The following is a 20,596-nucleotide window of genomic DNA, read 5'->3' on the forward strand; positions in this document are numbered from 1 at the left end:
AGGAGGGTTTGGTTTTCTTGGCTCCGCAGGATGTCGATAGCCACCCCTTGGGTTCTTCCTGAATCCCAGGAACTTCTGACTCAGTGGCCAATCTTTCACCCAGAAGTAAAAAATCTTCACCTGACTGCTGTTGAAAGGGAAATTTTGAGGAAGAGAGGCCTCTCTGAGGACATTATCACCACTCTGTTGGCAAGTCATAAGAAGGTCACTTCTAATATCTATTTGAGATTTTGGAGGGCTTTCTACAGATTTGCCAATAGACCAGTTAATGTGCTAGATGTTCCAGACATTCCTCTTGGATTTTTTACAGGAGGGATGGAGAAAAAAGCTTAGACCTAGCACTTTGAAGGTGCATATTTCAGCATTAAGTGCCTTGTTTAAGTTAGCAGAACAATATTTGTGACTGCAGTATGTAAGTTATCCCCGGTCTGTAAAAATAGGGTGCATCCCTGGGATTTAAACTTGGTGCTTTCAGCTCTCTCTTCAGATCCCTTTGAGCCTATCGGTACGATTTTCCCAAAGATGTTCTCCCTTAAGCTTGCGTTTCTCTTAGCCATTATCTCCTCTAGGAGAGTTAGTGAGATCGCTGCGCTTTCCATTGACCAGCCTTAATTGGTGATCTTGGAGGTTCGGATGGTGATTTCTCCTGATCCTTCTTTTTTACCAAATGTCTCTTCCCAATTTCACTGTTCCTAAGAGTTTTGCCCCCCTCCTGCGCTTTTCCAAAAAATTAAAGCAAATCAGAATTTCATTGTTTAGATGTTAGGTGTATTATTCAATTTCTATAGGTCACTCAGCCTTGGAGGTCCTCCTCCAGTCTGTTGCTTTTATTCCACGGTGCAAAGAAAGGCTCTGCTGCTTTTTCCCAGACCATTGCTAGGTGGATTAGACAAGCTATTTCCTTAAGATATTCTTCCAAGGGAGTTGTTCTGCCCTCTGTGTTCGGAGCTCACTCTACTAGATTAGTCTCCACTTCATGGGCAGAGAGGGCTCCCGCTTCTATAAAGCAGATTTGTAGGGCAGCCAGCTGGAGTTCCCCACATACGTTTTTCAAACTACAGCTTCCTTCTAATGAGGGCCTTACATTTGGCTGTAAGATGCTTCAGGCTGTTGTCCCGTCCTAGATAAAATTCTTGCCTAGTCTCCAGGTGTGTTGTCATCGGTTTTCTTTGTATATCTGTGTGTGTGTGTGTGTGTGTGTGTGTGTGTATAAAATGGTTAGATTTATTAAGATGTTATGTTCCTTAGTTCTTGAAAAAGGACTGGGGATAGAGGGGGTGGACCCTCTTTCAAAACAATTTTTTATTATTGCATTGTACTCATTTTGAGCTATAAATAATTTTTCTCGCCCATATTCATTGGGGGACACAGGAACCGTGTGTATAGCTATGTCCTCTAGGAGGCGTTGACATAAAGCTGTTAGATCCTCCCCTGGCAGCTATACCCCCTCCAGCCTGGAGAGAGCTTCAGTTTTTTCTAGTGTCAATAGGAGGCAAGACCTCCTGAATTATTTTTATTATATATATATATATATATATATATATATATATATATATATATATATATATATATATATATATAATAATATATAAATAAAAATTTGGTCGCAGAGCCTCCCTGTTATCCCGGGGGAGCACGCCAGCGTTGGTTCGCCACACTGCCTCCTCCCCCACAAGAAGAAGACAAGGTGGACCAGGGCAGCCTCGCTCCCATGCATCCCTCCAGCAGAAGGGTCACTCCTCCAGCATCCTGCCACTACGGTGCCAGTAGCTGAAGGGGTGACCCTGCTTGAGAAGAGTGTGTGATTTTATTAGACATGAGCTACTGCCACTGCAGTAGCTTGATCGGAGCAAGGAGGGAGGGGGCGGGAATATCGGGCGCTCAGTCTGGCCACATGGAGGAAGCTCCCGTTTGCAGGACGGGCAGCGCTCCAAATAGCCTACAGACGGAGCGCCGTCACATACCTATGTAGACAGTTTGGGCGCGCTGTGGGGGTTACAGATCGGCACATGCGCACCGCTAAGGCTGAGCGGGAGATCGCAGGACCAGAGGGGGCTGGGCCTTCTCTTCCTGCCACAGCATTCAGGATCCTCCTCTCTGGGACTGCGGAGTTCGCTCCTGGCTCTGGTAAGAACTTTTGTCTAATCTCCTCAGGTCACTGTACCCTCTCCAGCCTCAGGTGTGTCCTTCCCTGGGTAACCACCATGCCTGTATCGCTGCCTCTTTCCCCCCCCTCCCCCTAGCATCTGAGTTACCGGATTGGGCCAGAACCCTCTCTCAGGCGTTGGAAAACCTCGCTACAATCTCCCAATCCACCCTAGCTATAGTGGGTCGCTTGGTTGAGAATCCGCCACCAGCGCAGGCTGCACCTCCCTCGGATGCACCCGCTAGGGCTTTCTTGCTCGGGAGCCTGCCCCCCGCCACCCGGTCACTTCCCCCTGGTGAATCAGTCTGCGCACAGCAATCACAAAAGTGTCCCAGAGTAGAAAATGTTTCTTCCTCTGACGCATCTCCCTCTCCACCCTGTGTACGATCTCACTCAGGTTTTTCTTCTCCTGGGGACGTGCCGTCCAAAGGAGAGGTAGAGAATTCTGATATGGACATAGATACAGAGCAGCCTTCCAAGTTGGCCTCCTCTGTAGATGGCTTCATTGCTGCCATCCGTGACACCTTCCAGGTACAGGATGATATCTCGAGCCCCCCCTGACCAGCAGGGGGTATCCTTTTTCTGTCCAAAACAGGCCTCGAAGGAGTTTCCGCGCCATAATGATTTTTCGGCAGTGGTTTCTAAGGCTTGGGATCATCCAGACATGCGTTTTTCCACCGCTAAAAGCTGGATCCTTTCCCAGCAGATTGTGTGTCCACGTGAGCATCCCCTCCTAAGGTCGAAAAAGCTTGGCAAAAATACGGCTATTCCTATAGCCGATGGATCCTCCCTCCAGTCCGCTGAAGATCGTCGGATGGAATCCTTGACTAACTCCCTCTTTGCAGCTACAGGGTCATCCCTTAGGCCCGTGTTCGCCTCCACGTGGGTGGCTAAGGCGATCTGAGTGGGGCAGCCAGCTGGACCAGGACTTGGTATCCGAGGTCCCTGCCCAGGATCTCCGATCCTTGACGCAGCTGATCATACAGGCGGGGAAGTTCCTCTGCGAGGCGTCCTTGGATGCTGGTGCCCTCATTGCGCGCTCTTTGGCGCTTGCAGTCCCCTTACGCCGCAAGCTTTGGTTGAAGGTGTGGGCAGCGGACGCGACTTCCAAGCGCTCTTTAGTCTGACTTCCCTTTGCCGACGCCCGTCTCTTTGGTTCTCGGCTGGACCAAATTATTTCTGAGACCACGGGAGGCAAGAGCACCCATCTCCCACAGCCTAGAGCCAAGTGGGTCTCTCACATTAGGTTAGATTCCTCACGTGGTTAGCCTTTTTCGCTGATTCGCTAGTTCCCGCCCCGTGACAAGATCTTTCGCTGAGGGGGCGGGTTTACTTCCCAAGATCGACACAAAAAAAACATCCCTTCGGGCACAGCCCTCCTGGCGTACCAGGCTTTAGGCCGCTCTACCTCCTCAGCCTGAAGTTGCGCCCCCGCCCAACAGGGTGGGGGGCCGCCTCCTCCTCTTCCAGGATGTCTGGCGGGCACACGTCTCCGACGCTTGGGCACTCGAGATCGTATCCTCGGGATAGGTGATAGAGTTCCTGTCTCTTCCCCCAGACAGGTTTTTTTCAATCCTGTCTTCCACGGGACCCCGAGCCACTTTCTCCCAGGCCATTCAGTCCCTCCTGGACTGGGGAGTCGTCTCTCCTGTTCCCCCAGCAGAGAGGTTCAAGGGGTTCTATTCGAACCTTTTTGTGGTCCCCAAAAAGGAGGGCTCGGTGCACCCAATCCTGTACCTCAAACTACTAAACAAGTTCCTCCAGCGGTTTCGGATGGAATCCCTTTGTTCCGTAATTGCTTCTCTGGAGCAGGGGAAATTCCTTTTGGCCGTAGTTATCCAGGATGCATACCTCCACGTCCCCATTGCGCAGAGTCACCAGCGCTTCCTGAGGTTTGCGATAGACTATCATTACCAGTTTGTCGTCCTCCCGTTCGGACTGGCAACTGCACCTCGGGTCTTCACAAAAATTCTGGCCCCTCTTCTCGCCCTGCTCCGTTCCAGAGGCATCTTCCTTATGCCTTATCTGGACTACCTCCTCATCAAGGCTCCCTCTTTCGCTCAGGCGTCGAACAGCGTATGCATCACGCTGGAAGCCCTTGCACGTTTTAGGGTGGCTGGTCAATCTGCAGAAGTCATCTGACTCCCTCCAGACAACTGGTCTTTCTGGGTCCGCTTCTGGGCACAGAAGTGGCACAGGTTCGCCTTCCTCCGACAAGCGACTGGCCTTGCACCGTTCGGTGAGGGTTCTTCTTGATTTGAGCCTTCCGTCCATTCGCTTCTGCATGAGGATGTTAGGGAAGATGGTCCCCTGTTTCGAGGCGATTCTCTTTGCCCAGTTCCACTCTCTCACGTTCCAGAGAGCGATCCTGTCCTCCTGGGACAAATCGTCCAAGAGCCTGTACTATCCCATCCGCCTCTCTCCCCAGGTGAGGTCGTCCCTTCGTTGGTGGCTGTCTGTTCCAGTTCTGGGAAGGTCTTTCCTTCCGATATCCTTGACGGTTGTTACCACAGACGCCAGTCTGCTGGGTTGGGGAGGAGTGTTCCCTCCCAGGACAGTCCAAGGCACATGGTCTCTGTCTGAGTCCAAGCTCCCGATCAATGTCCTGGAGCTCATGGCGATTCTTCTATTCCTCCGGCACTGGACCCACCTCCTGAATGGTCGCCCCGTCAGAGTCCAGTCGGACACGTACATCAACCACCAGGGGTGAACACCCAGCCTCGCAGTGATGAAGGAATCTGCCAAGATCTTGCGGTGGGCGGAGGCCCATGGTACCGGCAATTTCAGCAATCTACATCCCGGGTGTGGAGAACTGGACTGTGGACTTCCTCAGCAGGACGACAATAGATCCGGGCGAGTGGTCCCTACACCCGGATGTATTTGAGGCGATCTGTCTACGTTGGGGTTACCCCGACGTGGACTTGATGGCCTCAAGGCTCAATCCCGAGCAAGGGATTCGGAAGCTTGCGGCATGGATGCCCTGATCTCCCCTTGGCAGGGGTTCTCCCTCCTTTACGTGTTTCCCCCCTTTCCCCTCCTACCTAGGGTTCTACAGGAAATTGGGATTGAGGGCATTCCGACGATCCTCGTTGCCCCGGATTGGCCCTGTCGCGCATGGTACGCTGACCTCGTTCTCCTTCTAGGAGACGTCCCTTGGTCACTACCTCTCAGACGACCTTCTTTTGCAGGGACCGGTCTTCCATCAGAATTTAAGGTCTCTTTGACTGCGTGGCCATTGAAACCGATATTCTGACGCACAGAGGGTTTTCGGTGGATGTCATCCGCACTATGATTCAGGCCTGGAAGACTGCGTGGTCCAGGATCTATTACAGGACCTGGAGGTCCTTCCTGGGTTTCTGTGAAAGCCGAAATATTCCACCACTTTTTGTTTTTCGCTCCCCTTGGTCCTGTCCTTTCTTCAATCAGGGTTGGACCTTGGTCTGGCCCTTAGTTCTTTGAAGGGTCAGGTATTGGCGCTTTCTATCCTTTTCCAGGGGCCTGTAAGGACTTTTCTTCAGGAAGTGGCACATATGGTTCCCCCATACCGTCGTCCTTTACAGTCTTGGGATCTGAATTTAGTCCCCTCAGCGCTCCAGGCTTCCCCCTTTGAGCCCTTGCGGGAGATTTCTCTCACTCCTGTCCTGGAAGGTAGTTTTCCTTGTCGCTATCACTTCCATCAAACGAGTGTCCGAGTTGGCGGCGCTCTCTTGCAGAGAACCCTTCCTGGTTATTCATAGGGACAAAGTGGTTCTCCGTTCCTTCCTTTCTTCCGACGATGGTCACGGACTTCCATATTAACAAGGAAATTGTCCTTCCCTCGCTGTGTCAATCTCCTTCACACCCTAAGGAAAAGGAGTTACACCATTTGGACGTTGTCAGAGCTCTGAAGATCTATTTAGCAGCTTCCGGTCCCTTCCGCTGTATGGACTTCCTTTTTGTCATTCCGGAGGGTCCTCGCAAGGGATTGGCGGCCTCCAAGGTGGCAATCGCACGTTGGATTCGGCCTGCAATTGCGGAGGCTTACCGCACACGGGGCAGGGTTCCGTCCTTAGGTGGGCGCATCTTGGGCTCGGAGGAATCGCGCTTCGGCTGCACAGTAGTGTAAGGCGGCTACTTGGTCCTCCTTACACACATTCACAAAATGTTACCAGGTGCATACTTATGCATCGGCGGACGCTGCCTTGGACCACATGGTTTGGCAGGCGGCAGTTTCTTAGATGCCTGCAGGGACGCTTGCTTCCATGGGTCTGTGGTTCTTCCCTCCCTGTGGACTGCTTTTGGACGTCCCACGGTTCTTGTGTCCCCCAATAAATATGGGCGAGAAAATGAGATTTTTGTAAAACTTACCAGCAAAATCTTTCTCGCTCTTCATTGGGGGACACATCACCCACCCAGTATTGTTGTTCGACCACAGTTGTGGCAGTTGCTAGTTTGAACCCCATTGGGTCTTTTTGGCATGGTTGGTGTTCCATGTTTTTTCTTTGGTTAGCTTGCTTCTCCTACTGCTTGTGCACAAACTGAATAGTGATGTCCGGTTCATGAACGAATCATTCTTTTGAATCGATTCAGTTCACTGAACCGGAGGAGTCTATTCATCTGACTGAGCTGATCCGTTTGAAACAGCTCAGGCTACTTTCACACCTGCGTTTAGTTGCGGATCCGTCTGGTATCTGCACAGATGGATCCGCACCTATAATGCAAACGCTGGTATCCGTTCAGAATGGATCCGTCTGCATAACTCAGTCAAGAAAAAGTCTAAGTGTAAATCAAACTGATCCATCCTGACTTACATTGAAAGTCAATGGGGGACGGATCCGTTTACAATTGCACCAATATTGTGTCAATGTAAACAGATTCGTCCCCATTGACTTGGGCTACTTTCACACCTGCGTTAGGTGCGGATCCGTCTGGTATCTGCACAGACGGATCCGCACCTATAATGCAAACGCTTAGATCCGTTCAGAACGGATCCGTTTGCATTACCATGAACTAAAAAATTTTTTTTTTTTTTTTTCCCATCATAATGCAAACAGATCCGTTTTGACTGTACATTGAAAGTCAATGGGGGACGGATCCGTTTGAAAATTGAGCCATATAGTGTCAACTTCAAACGGATCCGTTCCCATTGACTTACATTGTAAGTCTGGACGGATCCGTTTGCCTCCGCACGGCCAGGCGGACACCTGAACGCTGCAAGCTGCGTTCAGGGGTCCGCCTGCTGAGCGGACAACAAACTGTGCCAAACTGATGCATTCTGAGCGGATCCGCATCCACTCAGAATGCATTAGGGCTGGACGGATCCGTTCGGGGCCGCTTGTGAGAGCCTTCAAACGGAACTCACAAGCGGAGCCCCGAACGCTAGTGTGAAAGTAGCCTTACATTGTAAGTAAGGACGGATCCGTTTGGCTCCGCATCGCCAGGCGGACACCAAAACGCTGCAAGCAGCGTTTTGGTGTCCGCCTCCATAGCAGAATGGAGGCGGAACGGAGCCCAACTTATTCATTCTGAACGGATCCTTATCCATTCAGAATGCATTGGGGCTAAACTGATCCGTTTGGGGCCGCTTGTGAGAGCCTTGAAACGGATCTCACAGGCGGACCCAGAAATGGCAGTGTGAAAGTAGCCTTAGGGCTCTTTCACACTTGCGTTGTTCTGTTCCGGCATAGAGTTCCGTCGTCGGGGCTCTATGCCGGAAGAATCCTGATCAGGATTATCCCCATGCATTCTGAATGGAGAGAAATCCGTTCAGGATGTCTTCAGTTCCGGAACGAAACATTTTTTGGCCGGAGAAAATACTGCAGCATGCTGCGCTTTTTGCTCCGGTCAAAAATCCTGAACACCTTGCCGCAAGGCCAGATCCGGAATTAATGCCCATTGAAAGGCATTAATCCGGATCCGGCCTTAAGCTAAACGTCGTTTCGGCGCATTACCGGATCCGACGTTTAGCTTTTTCTGAATGGTTACCATGGCTGCCAGGGCACTAAAGTCCTGTTTGCCATGGTAAAGTGTAGTGGGGAGCAGTATACTTGCCGTCCGTGCGGCTCCCGGGGCACTCCAGAGTGACGTCAGGGAGCCCCACGCGCATGGATGACGTGATCGCATGGATCACGTCATCCATGCGCATGGGGCGCTCTGACGTCATTCTGGAGCGCCCCGGGAGCCGCACGGACTGTAAGTATACTGCTCCCCCGCTCCTCACTACTACTATGGCAACCAGTAGTTTAATAGCGTCCTGGGTGCCATAGTAACACTGAACGCATTTTGAAGACGGATCAGTCTTCAAATGCTTTCAGTTCACTCGCGGTGTTACGGAGCCGGCGGGCACTTCCGGCAAATGGAGTACACGACTGATCCGGACAACGCAAGTGTGAAAGAGGCCTTAATCAGATAGCATAGCAATAGAGATGCTGGCAGCAGGGAGGAATGTAATCTGATCCTAGAGTGGAAGCAGGCTTCTGCCTGCCCACCCCGGCCTGTAACCAATCAGAGCTGAGGTAAGCAGCACTGAGTCACACAAGTCACACAGTACATGGAGTCTACTAGTTACATCGAATGAGTCTACTAGTTAAAAGAATCTAAAGATTCTACTTAGTTATAGACTCATTAGATTTATTTTTTTTGAGTTAAAAGAATCGTGAGTCACTAGAACATTTTACACTGAGGCTAATGCTTTTGTTGCAGCAGTGATAAGATTAAGAGACAAACGATTTATTAGAAAATCATGCACAAATTGCACAGTATTTACCTGTGTGTCTGTGTGGACTGTGTACTATTTTATGATCAACCAGTGTTACCGTTGGCAACTTGGCACATACAGTTTTCACAGTGCATTCACTTCACTTGGTTGTACTGTCTGTCACTGTGGGTGACAATGCATTGCACACCACGGCTCCCGAGTCCTGTCCTGACTGCTTCAGAGTCCTGTCCTGACTGCTTCCGTTCACTAACTCACTCAGACTAAGAGCCGAGTCAGCAAGTGAATCGAAGCTTCCGTCATCCACGCGTGCACATTGCGCACCACCTGAGCTTCGGTTCACTTGCTTCTTGTCAGCTCAGCAGACTCGGCGAGTGAACCGAAGATTCGATTCATGAATTGGTTCATTTGAATGAACCGATTCATGTGAAAGATCCGAACTTCCCATCTCTAAAACGGAAGCTCTCTCTCCAGGCTGGAGGGGGTATAGCTGCCAGGGGAGGAGCTAACAGCTTTATCTAGTGTCAACGCCTCCTAGAGGACATAGCTATACCCATGGTCTGTGTCCCCCAATGAAGAGCGAGAAAGAGATTTTGCTGGTAAGTTTTACAAAAATCAAATTTTTTCAATTAGTCTTTATAAAAAAATATATATATATCTGTATCTCATTTTGTTTTATAGAGAGCTGAAATGCTATAGTAGCAGCCTGTGGATTTTCTATCTTCAGTCATTTTGGGGACCTGAAGGGCTCCTTTATGAACACTCATTATAGCTCAGTTCTCATCTTACTGATAAGAATGTGAATTAAATGAGTTTGACTTCTTAGTAGTAAGAGATGAGGCTTATAAGATGACCAAAAAGTAAAAATACCAGTTACACAGTTAGAAAAACAGTTAACCCTTTGTGACATAACGGCTCAATATTTTAATAAAGGCCAATTGAAAATGATATTTAGCTAAAAATGAGTGAAATGCAATCATAAACAAAAATAGCCTGCAAATTGCCATTAATAGCCATAGATGTATGCCATATGGGCCAGGGGTTTTATCAATAATTAATTTGCTCAGATCTAGTTGTACTTTTTGTGTTGAGGCTAGTTTCACACTAGCGGCAAGGGACTCCGGCAGGCTGGTCCGGCGGGTGAACAGCCTGTCGGATCCGTGCTGCCGCTAGTGCACGCGTGCCCCTGGACTACCGCTCCGGCCCCATTGACTATGGGGCCATTATAGTCAATAGGGCCGGAGCGGTAGTCCGGGGGCACGCGTGCACTAGCGGCAGCACGGATACGATAGGCTGTTCACCCGCCGGAACAGCTTGCCGGAGTCGCTTGCCACTAGTGTGAAACAAGCCTAAGATAGTGATAGTTAAGACTCTTGATTACTGCGCCCGGAGTATCTGGCACTGGTGAGCACAAGTAAGAATTTCATATCTGTACCATCCCTTTGTAGTCTTCAATTATTTCCTAATGATTATCTTTTAGAGAGCCAATATTTTTTGTAGGTCAGCTTTAGGCTAGGGCTACACAACGACGTGTCGCACGACACATAGGGCACAACTACACTGCTACATGTGTCGCGCGACGTTAATGTCGCGCAACAATTTTCTATAATGATAGTCTATGGTGTTAAACTGTGACATGCTGCGACGTGACAGTCGCAGAAAAATCCATCTTTGGATTTTTTGCAACTATCTTGTCGCAGCATCTCACATGTCGAAGTGCGACACCATAGCCTATGATTAAAAATTGTTGAGACAAAATGTTGCGCGACCATGTCGTCGTGTAGCCCTAGCATTAAAGGGGCAGGGCACTGTGGAGGTCACTGTTAGGGCTCATTCAGACGGCCGTATGCTGTCCGCAAAAATACTGAATGCTATCCGTTTTTTTGCGGATCCGCAAAAAAACGGATCTGCAAAAAAACGGATAGCATTCAGTATTTTTGCGGACCCATAGACTTCAATGGGGCCATGTCCTGATTTTCACGGACAAGTATAGGACATGTTTCATTTTTTTTGCGGATCCGCAAAAAAACGGATAGCATTCAGTATTTTTGCAGACAGCATACGGCCGTCTGAATGAGCCCTTAAAAAGGCGTTCAATGTGGATGTTACTGTTAAGGGGGCAGGCCGCTGTGGAGGCCACAATTAAAGGGGCAACTGTTGTGGAGGTCACTGTTAAGGCAGCGGGGTACTGTGGAGGTCATTGTTTAGGGGGTGGGCCCCTGTGGAGGTCACTGTCAAGAGATTAGGGTGCTGTGAAACTCTGTTAAAGGGGCGAGCAGCTGTGAAGGTCAAAGTTAAGGGGATGGGCTGCTGTGGAGGTCCCATTTTAAAGTGGGGGAGCAGTGTTAAAGGGGGAGGGACTGGAGTTCACTGTTAAAGGGGCAGGGTGCTGTAGTGTTATCTTTTAACGACGCACAAACATTAACCCTTTCTACCCCTGGCCAGTTTTCACCTTCCTGCCCAGGCCATTTTTTGCAAATCTGACATGTCACTATATATGGTAACTTTGGAACACTTTTACTTATCCAAGCCATGTACTTCATGACATTCATAAATTTTAGTCAATATATTTCACCTTTATTTATGAAAAAAATTACAAATTTACCAAAAATTATGAAAAATTAGCAATTTTCCCCTCCCACGACAGCACCTTAGAGAGATGGCTCCGCCCCAGGACAGGAAACCTGCAGCATAAAAAGGTGGAGCCGCTCTCCCACCTCAGTGAGGTTTCCTGTCCTAGTACGGGAGCCTGCAGTTGTCGTCCTGACCTGGAAGTCCCGGTAGATGCTGGAGGGTTAGCAGTGGTGCGTTATACCTGCCCGATCATTCCTCACCCACAGGCGTCGGGGGGCAGGATGCCGGTGACGGAGATTCCGGGAGGCAAAAGGTGCCGGTCCCTCAGGCGAGGGGGACCGCACCAACGGATTGAATGTGGCCAGAAGGCCCCCAAGTTGCTGCAGATCACCCAGGACGCCACCGGATGTAGACGCTGGTTAGTGGCGTCCGGGCAGGAAGTGCCATGCATCCTGGCAGTTTTAAAACAAGCTATTCGGGTATGAGTGTGCTTGGGTTATTTGGACACCGGTGTCTGAATTCAGAGTGCCAGAAAGTGGACCAGGTTCTGTTCCAGTGCTATCTGTGGAGTGGTGGGTCTGCAGGAAGCTGTGTATCTCAGGTGAGAGGAATACTTGGTGGCAGAAGGTAACTTTGACTATGTTTCATCAGTGCAGGTTTACCTTCATTATGGATGAAGAGAGGAGGTCTGAAAGTGCGGATATTGAGATCCTGCCGCCGGTATTGTGAGTCCTAATCTCGGTCCTTAAAGGGTGTAGGCTGTTCCTTAGATTGGGTATGTTCCTTTTTTCTTAGACGGTGCCTAAGAAGGTGGTGGCCAAGAAAAAGAACAAGGAATGCCCTATCTGCAAGTGCTCGCTGTCTTCTAATTACATCCCTTGACCCTTACCGGGGTGGAGGGCCGAGCGCCCGGATACCAGGGCCCCGGCTCACAGAGCGGACGTGCGAGGTCTATGTCACTGTGGTTAGATAGGCTAGAAGGGCAGATTAGGGATAAATGCCCTAGAGAGCAGTTACTAGCGTCTTTACCCACTTTCCAAAAGGCCGCAGACTTTATTGCGGATGCCGCGGTGGACACAGTGAGGCTGGAAGCAAGAGCCGCATCCCTTTCCAATTCTGCGCGACGTGCTTTGTGGCTTAAAAATTGGAAAGGGGGTGATATGCCGTCCAAGTTGAGGTTATGTAGCATCCCCTGTGATGGCCGGTTTCTTTTCGGGTCTGAACTTGACTCCTTACTCGAAAAAGCGGCAGATAGAAAGAAAAAATTTCCCCAGGAATCTTTTACTCAGTTCAAGCAGTATAAACGGCCCTTTCGGAACCCGTCAAGATTTCAAAATAAGAAGCAGACGGGGGACAGAGAGCAGGGAGCAAGGGCTAGATCAGGAAGTAAAGGTTTTTTGTTTAGATCAGCCTCAGCTCGTGCGGGAAAACAAGGAAAGCAATGACGCCATGATCCGAGTAGGAGGAAGATTAAAATTCTTCCTTCCTGCTTGGGAAAAGATGGCAGGGAAATGGTTGATAGGTCTTCTGCGGGAAGGTTTAAGATTGGAGTTCTTGAGATTCCCCGCGGAAAGATTTGTGATTTCAAGATTTTCTCTCATTATGCTGCAAGAAATAAAAAAAAATTGATAAGCAAAAAGGTGTTAATTCCTGTCCCAGAGTCAGAGCTAGGGAAAGGTTTCTATTCCACCCTGTTTCTAGTGAAGAAACCAGATGGGTCATACCGGACTATAATAAACCTCAGATACCTGAACAAGTTCCTGAAAGCCAGAAAATTCAAAATAGAAACTATCAGGTCAGCGATATATCTTTTATCTCCAGGCTGTCACATGGCGGTTCTGGATTTAAAAGATGCTTACCATCATATTCCGATTCATCCAGATCACCAGAGATTCCTCCGGGTGGCTGTAAGAACAAAGGCGGGTCTTCACTATCAGTTCCAGGCGCTTCCCTTTGGCCTTTCCCTGGCGCCTCGGATCTTTACCAAGGTAGTGGCGGAGATGGCTTCCTTTATCAGAAGGGAGAACATCACGTTTTTGCCTTACCTGGGCGACTTTCTGGTGGTGGCCCAATCTCAAGTGGAGTGTGTCAGGGCTCTGAATCGGGTGATGGAGGTACTTCAGTCCCTGGGGTGGCTGTTGAATGTTCAGAAGTCCAGGATGGAGCCGTCAACAAGCCAGATTTATTTGGGTCTGGTTTTAAATTCCAGGCTGGAAAAAACTTTCCTCACAGAGAAGGTAGCTGGGGTTCAAGGAAGAGTTCAGAGGGTTCAGTCAGGAAAAGCCCTATCCATAAGGAAAGCTATGTCCCTGTTAGGAGTTTTAACATCCTGTATGCCAGCGGTCCAGTGGACGCAGCGACACTTTTGACAGTTACAGGGAGAGATCTTGGCCGCCTCGAGACGGGCAGGGGCGTCCCTGGAGTCAGGTATGAAGTTATCAGACAGAACTCTTTCATCCCTAAATTGGTGGAAGGAAGTAGAGAATCTGACTCAGGGACTTCCCTGGTCCTTTCCAGAACCAGTAGTTGTGACTATGGACGCCAGCCCCTGGGGATGGGGGGCTCACGTGGAGGATCAGATTTTTCAGGGAGAGTGGTCCCAGGGTCAGAGACTGTTCTTGTCAAATCAAAAGGAACTGAGGGCGGTTTTGCTGGCCTTGAGAGCAGTTCTTCCTATGATCCAGAACAGACATGTGAGAGTGATGTCCGACAATCGGACAGTGGTCTCATATCTCAATCAGGGAGGAACCAGGTCAGATTCCTTACAAAAAGAGGCGAAATGGATTTTCGAAGAGATAGAGGGGAGAGTGCTTCATCTCTCGGCCATTCATATCAGAGGGGTCGAGAATTATCGAGCGGACTTCCTGAGTCGCCACAGGTTACGTCAGGGGGAGTGGTCTCTGAACCCAGAGATTTTTTCCCAGATAGTAGATTCATGGGGTCTGCCTTCAGTAGACATGTTCGCCACAAGGGAGAACAGAAAGGTACGGAAATTCTTCTCCCTCAGTCCAGAGGAGTGCCCATCTGGGGTGGACGCCTTCCTCCAGAGATGGGACTTTCCTCTAGGTTATGCCTTTACCCCGCTACAGTTGATTCCTCTAGTGATAAGGAAGATCAGATACGAAGGGGCAAGAGTAATTCTGATAGCTCCCTTCTGGCCCAAGAGGGCGTGGTTTTCCCTGTTGAGAGCCATGTCGGTTTCGGATCCATGGATCCTGCCAGGAATTCCGGACCTATTGTCACAGGGTCCAGTGTTCCACCCGGAAGTAGAGTCTCTACATCTTTCGGCGTGGAATTTGAGAGGTCATTTTTAGCTAGTCAGGGATTTTCTAAGGAGGTAATTTCCACTCTAATGAAAAGTAGGAGGTGACGAATATTATCTATGCAAGGGTCTGGAGAAAGTTCCTGTCCTTTTATAGGCACAGTAAGGGTTTCCTGGCCGTTAGAATTTTCACTGGTTCAGGTGTTGGATTTTTTACAAAAGGGATTGTCGCTCGGGTTGGCAAAAAGTACACTAAAGGTGCAGGTGTCAGCTTTGTTGGTCTTAGGGAGAAGGAGTTTAGCCATGGACCCTTGGGTCATTAGGTTTTTTAAGGCAGTAGATAGGATTACCCCAGTAGCAGGCCCTAGATTTCCTCCCTGGGACCTTAACCTAGTGTTAAATGCCCTTACCAGACATCCCTTTGAACCTCTAGTCTCTTGCTCGGTTAAAGTACTTTCCCTTAAACTAGTTTTGCTAGTGGCCTTAACGTCAGCCAGGAGGGTTGGGGAGATTCAGACCCTCTCCATTAACCCCCCTTTTATGTCCATTAGAGAAGACAGGGTAGTTCTCAGACCAGATCCTGGTTTTATGCCGAAGGTTCCTTCTAGGACAAATAGGGCTCAGGAGGTAGTTCTTCCAGCTTTCTTTTCAGAACCAAAAGATGACAGAGAGAAGGAGCTGCATTCTCTTGATGTCAGGAGGTGTATTTTGCAGTACCTGGATGTGACTAAAGACTGGAGAAAATCTTCCGCCTTATTTGTTCTGTTCGGTGGGGCTAGAAAAGGTAATACTGCCTCTAAAGCATCTATTGCCCGCTGGATCAGAGAAGCTATATCCTTGGCGTATTCAGTGTCCGGGGCGTCTCCCCCGGTTTCTGTGAGGGCTCGCTCCACTTCTTGGGCTGAGAGGGCCAGCGTATCTATTGAACAGATCTGTCGGGCTGCCACCTGGTCTTCTCCGTCCACTTTCTATAAGCACTATAGGCTTCAGCTCGACTCTATTTCTGACCTTCTCTTTGGTACAAAGGTCTTGAGCACTGTCTCCCACCCTGAGGATGATTTCTGAAATCTCTCTCTAAGGTGCTGTCGTGGGGAGGGGAAAAATTATGATTACACTTACTGGTAATTGGATTTTCCTGACCCCACGACAGCACCTCTTTATTCCCTCCCTGTTGGTGTAGGGCTGTGTGTTCACGGGTGTTGCAAAAAAAAAAAAAGTGTAATAACTAAACTAACGTAAGGGGGGGGGAGTCCCTCTCATGCTCTGGAAACTCACTGAGGTGGGAGAGCGGCTCCACCTTTTTATGCTGCAGGTTTCCTGTCCTGGGGCGGAGCCATCTCTCTAAGGTGCTGTCGTGGGGTCAGGAAAATCAGATTACCGGTAAGTGTAATCATCATTTTTCAAAATTTCAATTTCTCGGCTTTTAAAACAGAAAGTGATACCTCATAAAATATTTATTACTGAACATTCCCCATATGTCTACTTTATGTTGGCATAATTTTGCAAATGTAATTTTATTTTTTTAGGATGTTAGAAGGCTTAGAATTTTATAAGCAATTATAAGAAAATTTAAGAAAATTTCCAAAACCCACTTTTTAAGGACCAGTTCAGGTCTGGAGTCACTTTGTGGGGCTTAGGCTACTTTCACACTTGCGTTCGGGGTTCCGCTTGTGAGTTCCGTTTGAAGGCTCTCACAAGCGGCCCCGAACGGATCCGTACAGCCCCAATGCATTCTGAGTGGATGCGGATCCGCTCAGAATGCATCAGTTTGGCACCGTTTGGCCTTCGTTCCGCTCAGCAGGCGAACACCCGAACACGAGCTTGCAGCGTTCGGGTGTCCGCCTGGCCGTGCGGAGCCCGACTGATCCGTTTGACATTGACACAATATGGTGCAATTTCAAACGGATCCGTCCCCCATTGACTTTCAGTGCAAAGTCAGGACGGATCCGTCTGACTAACTTTTAGACTTAGATTCTTTTCTGAAATATAATGCAGATTGATCCGTTCTGAACGGATACCATCATTTGCATTATAGGAGCGGATCCGTCTGTGCAGACACCAGACGGATCCGCTCCGAACGCAAGTGTGAAAGTAGCCTTACATAGTGAAACCCCCCCCATAAATGACCCCATTGTAGAAACTACACCCCTCAAGCTACTCGAAACTGATTTTACAAACTTTGTTAACCCTTTAGGTGTTCCACAAGAATTAAATGAAAATAGATACATTTTCTTTAACACATCGAGGGTTAACAGCCAAACAAGACTCCATATTTATTACCCTGATTATGCGGTTTACAGAAACACCCTACATGTAGTCGTAAACTGATGTAAGGGCTAATTTTTTGCGGGATGAGGTCACGGTTTGATTGGTACTTTTTGGGGGGCATACTTCTTTTTGATCGCTTGGTGTTGCAATTTTTGTAAGGTGAAAAAAACGCCTTTTTTTTGATAGTTTTTATTTTTTGCGGGGTTCACCTGAGGGGTTAGGTCATGTGATATTTTTATAGAGCTGGTTGTTACGGATGTGGCGATACCTAATATGTATACTTTGTTATTTATTTTTTATTTCACTTTAACACAATAGCATTTTTGATACAAAAGAATGTTTGTCATGTTCTGAGAGCTATAGTTTTTTATTTATTTTTTTAGCGATTTTATGTAGGGGCTCACTTTTTGCGGGATGAGATGACTGTTTTATTAGTATCATTTTGTGGGACATACGCCTTTTTGATCGCTTGGTGTTGCACTTTTTGTGATGTAAGGTGACCAAAAATTGCTACCTAATATGTGCTTTTTATTTTTGTTTCAATTTTGTATTATAAAATCAGAGGTGTTTTTCTTATCACTTGAAACTTCTTCTTTTTTTATTTTTATTAAACAGTTTTTTACTGAGGCTGGATCTCCTGGGCACCCGTAGGAGGCAGGTCCCAATGCCGTGCAAGGCATTGGGCATCCCCTGCACGGCATCGGGCTGCCTTCTCGCACGTCACGACCCCGCCACAGCAGCAGGGGGTGGGGACCCGATGTGCTCCCTCACCCGCAGCAAACCCCTTCTATGTCACGGTCAGCGCTGACCGCGGCATAGAAGGGGTTAATGCGCCGGCATCTGTGTTTTTACCGAAGCCGGCGCATACAGCAGGGGTCCGGCTAACAGGAACAGCCGGTCCCCTGCAGCTGATCGGATGGGCACAGCTTCTGCACCCGCCCCATCAGCGTGATGTAATAGTACTGCTCTGGGCTGCAAGTCACATCCCGCTGCTCCGCACTATTACAATGCTGGTCTGGAAGGGGTTAAATGAAATAGATGAAATATACCTGTGCAAAGCCGGGTCCTTCTGCTAGTTGTTAATAAACTTTTAACACTTATATTTTTCAAAGCATTCTTACTTTGCAGCGTTTTTTTTCTACCCCTACCTGAAACCTTTTTTCAAAGTACTGTACACAGTCGTGAAGTACAACTTTTATTACGGCTCAAGTGTTGAATTCTTAATATTGCACCTATAGTAGTAATCCAGACATACTTGACTACTGTACATGCAGATGCAGACTTTGCAACCTATGGCCAAGAAAGGGACCACAATGTCTCATGCATGTACCCTATCTTAAATGGCAAGCATACCATCATAAGGTCTCATTTGACGGAGTATGGCATTTGCATATACCCATAAGCCGGCTTCGCCCCTCAGAACAGATACCCTAATATCACTGACTGATTACCATTAAGAACAGGTTGTTTGGTCAGCACACCTACAAGTTGTTTGATTTTGTCTTCAACTATGTTCAGCTGAATTCTGAGGTTTTTGATAAATCCACAGTAATAGGAGTGTGTGGGAGTTGATTGCTTTACATTGTCCAACCATTGCATTGTACCATACCGAACAACACCTTTTTACCCAAACTCTCCTTAATGTGTGCTTTATTATTTTTTTTCCTAGGCCTCATGATGTTCTTGCAACACTTTTAAATAACTTAAAAGTACAAGAAAGACAAAACAGAGTATGTACCACAGTGGCTATTGCTATTGTGGCTGAAACATGCTCACCTTTTACTGTGCTTCCTGCACTGATGAATGAATACAGAGTGCCAGAATTGAATGTCCAAAATGGTGTGTTAAAGTCTCTCTCCTTCCTTTTTGAGTACATTGGAGAAATGGGAAAGGATTATATCTATGCTGTAACACCCTTACTTGAAGATGCCTTGATGGACAGGTAGTTATACTGATACAATTAAAAAAATTATTATTTTCTATGAAAACACAAAGTTGCAAAACAGCAGGGTTTTATTTTGTGACAATTAACATTTCTTGACTGTAGTGATAAAATGAAAATAAAGTAAAAATGAATGTTAAATCTGCCTTACATTGAAAATTCACCATTTTTTATGTTTCTTGCAGAGATCTTGTGCATAGGCAAACAGCAAGTGCAGTTGTTCAGCACATGTCGCTAGGTGTATATGGATTTGGATGTGAAGATTCTTTGAACCATTTGTTAAATTATGTATGGCCTAATGTATTTGAAACCTCTCCTCATGTAATCCAAGCTGTCATGGGAGCACTTGAAGGTCTTAGAGTTGCTATTGGACCATGCAGGATGCTGCAGTATTGCTTACAGGTAACATTAATATTTCCGGTGTTCCCCTGTTTTAAAACTTAATGGAGGGTTCCAGGTAATTAGATTTTGATGACCTATACTTGGGATAGGTCATTAAAGGGGTTTTCCAGGCCCCTGATATTGATGCCTTATCCTCAGGAGAGAGGTCATTAATATCTAATCGGTGAGGGTCCGAGCTCTTGCACCTCCACCAATCAACTGTTTCCTGCAGCCTCTCCCGCTGGAGCTACCACTTTGAATGGAACAGGAAGTACAGCTCCGTTCAAAGTGCCGTCGCCGTGCTGTGTTTCTGCTGCAGAGCTTTCCATTCACTGAAATAGGAGATGAGCTGCAGTAACCCGTCATGACTGTTAAACTTTGAATAGAGCTTCCTTTTCCATTTAAAGTTCTTGTTGCAGTGCTCCAGGCTGCAGCTGATCGGTGGAGGTGCAGGAGATCGGAACCTCACCAATCGGATATTCATGACCTATCCTTGGGATAGGTCATCAAAATTTGAAGCCTGAAAACCCCCTTTAAAGGGAACCTGTCACGTTGAAGGTTTTAGCTGCAGGCTGTATGTCAGAGCAGGAGGAGATGAGCAGATTGATTTAGTTTTATGAGAAAAGATTCAGTATAAATTATATTTTATACATTTCTGTCCTTTGAAGTGAAGGAGAGGGTGCTCTCAGTGACTGACACCTTTACCTCCGACTGTGTATACAGAGATGGCTGTCAGTCACTGATGAGACTGCCTATTAGTGACTGACCGAGCAGGAATTTAAGCGTTGAAATTACAACTTAAACTGAATCTTTTTCAGTAAAACTATACATCAATCTGCTCAGCTCCTCTTGCCCTATAACATGGTGCCTGTAGCCTGAATTGCATTTTCATGGTGACAAGTTCCCTTTTAAAATCAGGTCGTGGGGGTCCAAGACCCGTTGTCCCCATTGATCAGCTGTTCACAGAACTAACACAGAATGAAGCTGGAAGCACATCACTGTTCTCTGTGTAGTGGCTCAGTAGGAACTGAGATGCAGTAACAAGGCATGGCAAAACAGAACTGTGCTTCCAGCTTCATTCTTTTACTTCCCGAATCTGCAGTTTGGGGAGGGTGCTGGGTGTCAGGCAGATGTCTGTACGACCTTACCCCCCCCCCCCCTCCTCCAAATCTGATATTGATGACATACCTTGTAAACGGTGTGATATTTACAGTTCTTCCTACAAAGTAGACATTAAAAGGATTTTCTGAGACTTGAATGAACGTGTTGTCACACAAGCTAGTAAAAACTGGAGAAGGCCACTGCAGGCGCCGCTGCCTTATCAAACAG

The 20,596-nt window shown here is 47.8% G+C and overlaps 1 protein-coding gene across 1 annotated transcript in view; it reads left to right on the forward strand.

The window, feature by feature from the left end:
- SF3B1 (splicing factor 3b subunit 1) overlaps positions 1 to 20,596 on the forward strand; it is a 203,636-nt gene that overhangs the window by 157,726 nt on the left and 25,314 nt on the right. The window contains exons 23-24 of the mRNA XM_040441882.1: positions 18,614 to 18,886; positions 19,072 to 19,288. Of these exons, the coding sequence (XP_040297816.1) occupies positions 18,614 to 18,886; positions 19,072 to 19,288 (490 nt within the window). The remainder of the gene's footprint in view (positions 1 to 18,613; positions 18,887 to 19,071; positions 19,289 to 20,596) is intronic.

This window comes from Bufo bufo, chromosome 7 (assembly GCF_905171765.1).
Source record: "Bufo bufo chromosome 7, aBufBuf1.1, whole genome shotgun sequence".
NCBI classification, from domain to species: domain Eukaryota; kingdom Metazoa; phylum Chordata; class Amphibia; order Anura; family Bufonidae; genus Bufo; species Bufo bufo.